The sequence below is a fragment of the Podarcis gaigeae genome, assembly GCF_964106915.1.
Source record: "Podarcis gaigeae genome assembly, chromosome: 7".
NCBI lineage: Eukaryota > Metazoa > Chordata > Lepidosauria > Squamata > Lacertidae > Podarcis > Podarcis gaigeae.
The window spans coordinates 85275432-85284824 of NC_139683.1; the positions used below are offsets into that span (position 1 = coordinate 85275432).

Here is a 9393-nt window from a genome sequence, read left to right on the forward strand (position 1 = left end):
ATTGGTGCAGAAAACCTGTTGCCAAGATTTGATATGTATATTTGCAAATCCATCCTAAAGTGGGCAACTTCAGAATGTTGTTGTTGAGACTATGTAATTCACAGCAAACAGTGAAGCGCCACAATGATAAATAAATAAATGATTGAGAGCAAAATGAGAGAATGTTCCCATTGCCAGCAAGTGCTGTAAGCAGGAATGAAAATATGAATCACACTCTGGACACAGATAAGGAGCTTGTATCCTGACAACGGGGCCCAAAATGTAGGTTCTGAATATTTGAAGTGCCACTTCTGAAGCCAGTGTAAGAACCTACCTTGAAGAGTTCTCTCAGTTTAGCTTTTGCGACAGTTACGTTTTCTTGTTCCGTTGCAAGTTGCTTCTCTCTGTCCTCTAGCTGTCGTTTCAGAACAGCAACAGGGTCACCTTTCTGAGTTGCCTGCAACAAGAATCAATTCAACGCTAGATTAAGTGCTTCAGAACTACCACAGTACAGTGGTGCCTCGCAAGACGAAATTAATTCGTTCCGCGAGTCTCTTCGTCTTGCGGTTTTTTCGTCTTGCGAAGCACGGCTATTAGCGGCTTAGCGGATCAGCGCTATTAGCGGCTTAGCAGCTATTAACGGCTTAGAAAAAGAGGAGGGAAAGGGAAAAAACTCGCAAGAACCACAAGACATTTTCGTCTTGTGAAGCAAGCCCATAGGGAAATTCGTCTTGCGAAGCACCTCAAAAACGGAAAACTCTTTCGTCTAGCGAGTTTTTCGTCTTGCGAGGCATTCGTCTTGCGGGGCACCACAGTATTCTCTTGTATGTCAGCCAGCTATCAGACCAAAAAGTGAGTGCTTGGTATCATAATGGCAATCAGTGGAAGGACAGAATGTTATCCAAATTTTCTTTTCCTTGTTATTCATCAGAAAAAGTGGATGCGTAGAAAATCCATGCTCTCTCTCCCTCCATTTTGCTTGATCAAGGCAAGCCCATGCTCCAGCCAACTCTTGAATCCACAAAACCAGAACAGATTCTGTCTGGCAGAAAGATGGAGAGATCCAGTGGCAATTTCCACCAGCGATAATCATCCTTTCCTGCGCCCTGGGAGCAACTACCATCTTCCCAACTCCTGGCAAGTTTCAAACTAGTTACATGACCTGTGCTCTGATTGGCTAAAAAATGCCAACTATCACTGAGTCCGAGGTGGGTGGGAGAGCCAATAAAAATGGGCATGCCCACCGGGGTCCATCTCCCTCACCTTCCATTCCAGGTGCCTGCACCACCCATCATAAAACTCTGCACATGAGGAGACCGCAAGCCTCTTTGTAACCAGGTCAGGGAAAGGTAGATCTCTGCTAAAAAGCTCTCTTTATTTTCAATAGCCTGCTTTTGCTCTTTTCTCCTCTCCTCTTCTTTTGTATTCTTCATAAAACTTCGTATAATTTGGCTGCTGAGCTCTGAAATGAGTTTATGTCAAACTCTAGGATTCTGTCTAGATGCTACTGAGGTGAAAAAGCAAGCTTCACTGGACCCCATGGTGCAGAAAGCAGTCAGACGCTTGCTCTGTCGTCCCTCGTGAACTGAGGGGGATCTTAGCAGACAAAAGCAACTTTCTTGAACCCCAGGAAAGATCAAGGAAACCAAATGCTATCCTGGGGTCCCAGTTTTTAGTACAGTGGTGCCTCGCAAGACGAAAAGAATCCGTTCCGCAAGTCTCTTCGTCTTGCGAAGCAAGCCCATTAGCGCTATTAGCAGCTTAGCGGATCAGCTGTTAAGCGGCTTAGCGACTTAGCGGATCAGCTGATAAGCGGCTTAACAGATCAGCTGTTAAGTGGCTTAGCAGATCAGCTGTTAAGCGGCTTAGCGGATCAGCTGAAAAGCGGCTTAGCGGATCAGCTGAAAAGCGACTTAGCGGATCAGCTGATAAGCGGCTTAGCGGATCAGCTGATAAGCGGCTTAACAGATCAGCTGTTAAGTGGCTTAGCAGATCAGCTGTTAAGCGGCTTAGCGGATCAGCTGAAAAGCGGCTTAGCGGATCAGCTGTTAAGTGGCTTAGCGGATCAGCTGTTAAGTGGCTTAGCGGATCAGCTGAAAAGCGGCTTAGCGGATCAGCTGTTAAGTGGCTTAGCGGCTTAGCAGATCAGCTGATAAGTGGCTTAGCAGCTTAGAAAAAGGGGGGGAAGGGGGGAAAACCGCAGGAACTCGCAAGACATTTTCGTCTTGCGAAGCAAGCCCATAGGAAATTCGTTTTGCGAAGCACCTCCAAAACGGAAAACCCTTTTGTCTAGCGGGTTTTCCGTCTTGCAAGGCATTCGTCTTGCGGGGCACCACTGTACTTCCATGAGCGCCCCAGAATCCCCTCCTCTCTGCACTCTGCAACACTCAATAAGTGTTGACAGATGGTAGTCACAGTGATTACTGAATAGTTCTAAGATGTGACTGGCCTCCTTGTAAGATTGTTGTGGAAGGAAAGTTATAAGCAGGCTCTCCTAGCCTCCTGCTTCCATTACAGTCAACATTTCACAAAAGCTTATGCCATAACACATTTGTTAGCAAACCCAGCCCTTCATTAACCTACCAGAGATCTTTGCCTCAAGCTCTAATTCACAGAACAAGTTGCAAAATATCTAAATATGGAAATTTCACAATCTATAACTGCTTTTTTTAAAAAAACTCCTTCTAAGTAACATATATTTTATATTATGCAACTTTAATTTTATTTGGGGCTGATGAACCATAATATATATATATATGGGTGGTTTCATGAACCAGAGATCCATTGGTTTATAAAATAAACTGAACCAAGTCAGAGGCTCTGAGTTACATCCCCCTTGATATGAGCCTACTGTCATGGCCATTTCAATGGGGAAGGACACCCGAATTGAGACCTGTTGCTTTCTCAGCTGTAGAAGAAATAACCAAATGGTCTGGCTCTTCCTTAGTCTGTGGAGTACAGTCAATGTCCTCAAGATGAACGTAAGAAAATAAGAGCATAAGAGCAGCCTTTGATGATCAAGAGATGTCCATACCATCAGCCATGGGTGTTGAGCCCCTCCTGCTTTCTCAGTCAAGATTTCAATCAGTTGCAGGGCCTCGCCTTCCCCAAAAACCATGCTGCTAATTATGGAACATAAGGTCTTATAGGGAACATAAAGCGTATTTTCAGCATCTGTGGAACCTAAAAACAGAAGTGTGAGGAGAGAAGTAAGCTGGGAATTAAAATAAAAAACTATCAACAACATCAACAACAAAAATGACAGTCTACCCAAAAAATGAGGGACGCGGGTGGCGCTGTGGGTTAAACCACAGAGTCTAGGGCTTGCCGATAGGAAGGTCGGCAGTTCGAATCCCCGCGACGGGGTGAGCTCCCGTTGCTCGGTCCCTGCTCCTGCCAACCCAGCGGTTTGAAAGCACGTCAGAGTGCAAGATGATAAATAGATACTGCTCCGGCAGGAAGGTAAACGGCGTTTCTGTGCGCTGCTCTGGTTCGCCAGAAGCGGCTTAGTCATGCCCGGAAGCTGTACACCGGCTCCCTCGGCCAATAAAGAGAGATGAGCGCTGCAACCCCAAAGTCGTCTGCGACTGGACCTAATGGTCAGGGTTCCCTTTACCTTTACCCCCAAAATGTGAGAAATTTACAACTACTTTTTTCTGCTTACAGTTACATTTCCCCAGCCTTGCAACAAGTCCACTTTCTGAAGTTACAAACCCAGTAAAAATATAATAAGCTGCCTACAGCACAGGGATCATTGTGTGGTTTGGAAGAAAATGAAAAACCTTTTGTAACTGCTGGTGTCCTGCCAAAAGTAATCAGGTGAGAGTAACCTGTACTTAGAGATGGAGGAGCAACCCATGCCTTTCAACGGATCAACACAGAAATCAAACAACCCATTTCCTAAGTGGGGTCAGGAGGAAATGTCCTGGCCAAACATATAAAGTCTATGAAGGAGTGGACAGAAAAATCCAAAAAAAATACCACCACCACCACCGCATTTTTCAATTTTCCAAATATAAGCTGGGGGGTATTGCAGAATCCGAAACCAGGAAAGAGAAACGGCGGAAGAAGATTGGAGAAAATTTAAGGACTATTTAAAGAAATACTGTAAAATTAAGGAATGTTAGAATGATGCTGGATTATAAAATAAGAGGTTAATAGCGGTAAGGGATAATTTAAAGAAAATAAATAATATTGAAATTAAGTTAAAAGTAAGGGAAGGATTTGCTGATAACTTTATCAGAAATTAGAATACAGAAAGGGAAGGTATGAGGAAGTTGGGAAAGTAAGCCACAAGAAAGTGTAAATTGAATTTATACGTGTTTATTGTTTGTATCTTTTATAATGTCTTTTTTCTTTTTTTGTTTGTTACCGTGCTTGGTTGGTGTGTTAAAAATCTGTGGAAACTTCAATAAAAATTTATTTTAAAATATATATATATAAGTTGGGGGGTATTAAAGGTGAAGTCGTATGAAATATTTTCTTTTCTTGAGGAAGTGAAAAGCTTTTCAAAGCAACTTTTACTCACTCAAAGTGTGTAGTACCAATATTTTTGCGTAAGATAAACTAGCACATTACAGGATGATTTCTGGATATGCTGTGACATATGCAACACTCAGAGCTCAGATACATTTTTCCACCTTAAGAGTGCTGCCTTCTTCATGAGAAAAGTATACAGGGGCTTCACCTTTCTTGCGAATTCTGTTCCGCTGCAACAATTGCCTCCCCTCAGTTATTGAATTTATTTTCCTTGAAGATAATCACCATCTATTATTTTATAGCTAGCACTATTCTAGCCATCAAAAGACTTAACAAAGACAAAGTGTGAGCATCTGGAAACTATGGAAAGTGGCTTTGGGTGGCCAGGAAAAGGAGGGAGAAGGAAAGATAAGGGTTTAATTGCCTTGGATTTTGTGAGTAGCTTACCCACCTTAAACCTTTGGGAATGGGAGAGATATTAATTAATTTAATATACATATATACTGTAAGTACACATGTGTGATTTACAGCAATTGGCTTACTTGATTCCTTTTTCTTTGGGGCAATGGATTTCTTGTTGGAAGCGCCGTCGTGCCTTTGTTCCTCTCTGTTTCCAAGAGCTTGGGTTTTTTTGACACTCAGGGAATTAGTTAAGGGAGCATTCTGTTGAGCCGCAGCTAGTGGAGCAGCAGCTACTGGCATTTCCTTGGAAACCACATCAGAAACCAGATCTTTCGAAGCAGTTATTGGTGGAGAAGACGCTGCCAGGCTGGGAACAGACTCTACCTTCCCCACTTTCTTCTCCTTCTTCTTCTTGTCTTTAGGAGACAGGGTTGGCTTTTCCTCAGGAGCTGGAAGAGACACAATAGGTGCCTCAAAGACTGGTTCAGGGCTTCCATCAGAAGCGTCCAGACCTGCGTCTGGCTCCAGCAGTCCATTGAGTTTCTCCTCCTTTTTCTTCGCCCTCCCTTTCTTCTCAGCAGGCTTCTCTTTCTTCTTCTTCTCCACCTTGTGGTGGCTGGCTTTCTCTAGCTCCTTGCGCTGCTTTGCCAAAGCTTCTTCGAAAGACGTCTCCTTCATGGAAAAGGTGGACACCAGGAATATCCCAACTGCTGAGACCAGCATGAATCCTCCAAAGACCATGACGCCCAGGGTCTGAGGGTCATAAAAATCCATTCTTGCTCTGTAGTCTTAACCTGCAAAACAAAACCAGAAAGTTAATGCTGAGCTAGAAGGATGTTTGCAGATGCATGTTTACATAGCAGAATGGCCAGCTTGCACAGCTGACCTAGAGGCAGTCTCAGAAGCGACCTAGGCAGAGTGTACTCAGAGTAGAATTCTACTCAAGACTAGCTTGTGGCGTTCCACACTATACAGTCGTACCTTGGAAGTCAAACAGAATCCATTCCGAAAGTCTGTTCGACTTCCAAAACATTTGGAAATCAAAGCGAGGCTTCTGACTGGCTGCAGGAAGCTTCTGTAGCCAATCGGAAGCCATGGAAGCCCCATCGGACGTTTGGCTTCCAAAAAATAGTTCGCAAACCGGGACTATTCAGGAGCCAAAATGTTCAAGAACTAAGCTGTTCAAAAACCAAGGTACAACTGTATAACTAGAAGTTTTGAACAACGGCAACAAGGAGTTCCTACTAAAAGAATAATTCGAATTAAAGCAATAATCACATTCGATAAATGCCGAATTGCATGATCTGGACACGATTGTGTTCCCTCTGAAGGTGCAGGTACAAAGTATAGGGCTGCTTATAGATTCAATTTGTTACTGGAGACCCGGGTGGCTTTGGTCGTTAGGAGCATTTTAAAATCAGTTTCAGTTGATAGAACAGCTCTGGCCATTACTGGACCAGGATAGCTTGACCACAATAGTTCAGGCATGACTGAAATGCTTTCAACGTGGGAGCTTCCCTTGTGCTTTGTCTGGAAAACAGTGCAGAGCAACTGTTGGCAGGAGCGGGACACATATTGGGCAACAGTTATGGCATGGATCAAATTTTGCAGAAGCCCAGGGAAGATAAATAGCTTCTCCAGCAGGGGTTAAAGGAACTCTCTCTTTCTCTGGAATTTAAATAAACATTCAGCAAGAGTCATTTCATTAACAACACAACATGGAAGTTAGTTTGTCCCTGAAGAGCCCAACAAAGCATTTAACAGCTTTAATAGAAGTATAGTAGAATCTGAAAGTTAGGAGGGACCCCTGGGGTCATCTAGTCCAACCCCGTGCCATGCAGGAATCCCAGCTAAAGCATCCCTGACAGATGGTCACCCAACTTCTGCTTAGAAACCTCCAAGGAAGGAGAGTCCACCACCTCCAAAGGGAGTCATTTCCACAAATAGGATGCTGTGCAACCCCACAAGGGTAGCAACCAGCAACACTGCAACATCCACACTGAAACAGCCACTGCCCTGCAAAAGTGGAGAGGGTGGGGAGGCAGTTCGTTTCAGCCAAAGGCTTGCAACAGAGCAAGCAAGCAGAGAATCCAGCCCAGTCGGTGGAGAGGTGACAGCGAAGAGCAGGAGGGGAGCGGCTACAAAAAATTCTGCAGCGTGGCGTCGAGGCCGCTGCCCTCTGACCGAGGGACACGAGCCAGCATAGCACTGCCCGGCACCAACCGTGGGTCACAAGAGCAGCTTTGGCGAAGTAGAGGAGCCTGTTGCAGGACGGCAAGGGAGCCGCAGCGTGGGGTCTCCTTCCCCACCGACGCAGTTATCCCCGACGACCAAGCGGGCGGCGATCTCCCTCCTGCGCTGCGGAGGAGAAGCGCCCGAGCCCTCGAAGTTGGGGCTGAAGGGGCGATCACCGGTCCGGGACTCTCCGGCCAGCGGGAAAGCGGCCGGCTGCGGCAGCTGGGGCGGTGGAATGCCCGGCTGGGAGCCCCCCGACGGCTGCAGAGAGGCAGCTGCAGGCGCTGCGGAGAGGGCAGCAGCGGGAGGAGCCCGCAGGACTCGGCGCCAGGCTCCTCCTCCCCGCCGGATGGCGAGACACGTCGCCACTCGGGCCCGTCGGGGGGCGGCCCGGGGTCCAGGGTCCGGCCGCCCGGCCGAGGGCGAAAGAGAGCCCCGCGCACGTCGGGGCGGCCCTCGCAGCCGAGTCCGGAGGGACTCGGTTGCAGCGAGGGCGCCGCTTCGCCCGCTCCTTCCTTGCAGCTGACCACGCTCTTCCCCGTCCACGCCGAGCCTCCTGCTCGACGCCCCGCTCGGGCGCTCCAGCCGGCAGCCTTCCCCTTCTTCTCCCTCTCGGTGCCGTCGGGGGACGCATCCCCGCGGCCGCAGAGCCACCCGCCCCGCGAGGTCTCCCGTTCTTGCGCTGCACAGTGGCGTAGCGTAGGTTGTCAGCACCCGGGGCAAGGCAAGTAATTTGCGCCGTCTAACCCGTGGATTTGCGCCCCCTAACCCCCAGATGTTGCGCACGGTGCGGCCGGCCCCCCCTGCACCCCCCACTGACGCTGCATCCCTAGAGGGGCCGAGCGGGGCTGCAGCTCGCAGCCGTCCGACGGGCGCCCGAGACGGGAGTCCAGGCGCCTCTCCGCGTTGCCTTCTGCAGCCGGGCTGCCCGCGCTGCCCGACCCGGCGCTCCGCCCGCCGAGACGGCTGCTGTCTCTCCGCGTCGCCCGCGGACGGAGCGCGCTCCCCGCTCACCTCGCTCCGCTGGCTCTCCCGCGCTCCCTTCTTCGCGTGGCCCTCCTGCCGCGGGCGCGCTGAAGTCGTGGCACTTTCCTCGGAGAACCTCCCCAGCGCGGCCGCCGCGAGGATCCCCGCCCCGTCGCCGGCGCCGAAGGAGGTTCCCGGGCTGCGGTTGGTGTCCGGCCCGCCAGTCAAAGGCGCTCCGGCCCAGTGGGGAGACCCGCGGCTCGGAAGTCCGCCCGAGGGGAGGGCAGCCGCTGCCAGGGCAGCCCAGCCGCCAGGCGGACGAGGCCCAGCGCGAAGGAGGCGGCTGCCCGGGACCGAGAAGGAAAGGGGCGGGACGGACCCGGGCCGTTCGCCGCCTCCACCGACCTCCGAAGGGGCCTGGGCCAGGCAGGCAGCCGAGGGAGCCGGCGGCCCCCACGCTCTCGTCTCCCGGTCCCGAGAAGCCGGCTCCAACGGTGGTCTTCACAGACCCCTTGGTCCCAGCACACGTGTTGCTCTTGCGCGTTCACACAGCGAGCCACGTTTCCCCAGTTGCACGTGGGGATTGAAAACAGACTTGCGGGGGAGGCACGGGCTTTCGATTGTTCTCAGGATTCTTCAGTACGCGGTGGGGGGAAACGCCCAGGGACCCCAACATTTGTTGTTGTTGTTTAGTCGTTTAGTCGTGTCCAACTCTTCCTGACCCCCTGGACCAGAGCACGCCAGGCACTCCTGTCATAGCTGTCAACATTTCCCATTTTTAAGGGAAATTCCCTTATTCCGAATAGGATTCCTCGCAAGAAAAGGGAAAAGTTGACAGCTATGACTCCTGTCTTCCACTGCCGCCTGCAGTTTGGCCAAACTCATGCTGGTAGCTTCCAGAACACTGTCCAACCATCTTGTCCTCTGTTGTCCCCTTCTCCTTGTGCCCTCCATCTTTCCCAGCATCAGGGTCTTTTCCAGGGAGACTTCTCTTCTCATGAGGTGGCCAAAGTATTGGAGCCTCAGCTTCAGGATCTGTCCTTCCAGTGAGTACTCAGGGCTGATTTCCTTCAGAATGGAGAGGTTTGATCTTCTTGCAGTCCATGGGACTCTCAAGAGTCTCCTCCAGCACCATAATTCAAAAGCATCCATTCTTCAGCGATCAGCCTTCTTTATGGTCCAGCTCTCACTTCTATACATCACTACTGGGAAAACCATAATTTAAACTATATGGACCTTTGCCGGCAAGGGGCCCCCAACATATTGGTACCTAATGCCTAAGTTGAGTAGGCCAGCAAACCCTCCTATCCCCAGCACCTTAGTAGATCGATA

The 9393-nt window shown here is 49.6% G+C and overlaps 1 protein-coding gene across 2 annotated transcripts in view; it reads right to left on the bottom strand.

Annotated features, from left to right (window-relative positions):
• RRBP1 (ribosome binding protein 1) overlaps positions 1-8245 on the bottom strand; it is a 35617-nt gene extending 27372 nt beyond the window's left edge. Inside the window, exons 1-4 of one of the 2 annotated variants that reach the window (XM_083748399.1) lie at positions 8110-8245; positions 5001-5654; positions 3014-3162; positions 314-436 (exon numbers count right to left, since the gene is read on the bottom strand). In XM_083748399.1, the coding sequence (XP_083604525.1) occupies positions 314-436; positions 3014-3162; positions 5001-5634 (906 nt within the window). In that variant the 5' untranslated portion in view covers positions 5635-5654; positions 8110-8245. Of the gene's footprint in view, positions 1-313; positions 437-3013; positions 3163-5000; positions 5655-6779; positions 7410-8109 lie in introns of those variants that run through there. The other variant, XM_083748400.1, reaches the window with a different exon arrangement.
• Between the last annotated feature and the right edge of the window lie 1148 nt (positions 8246-9393).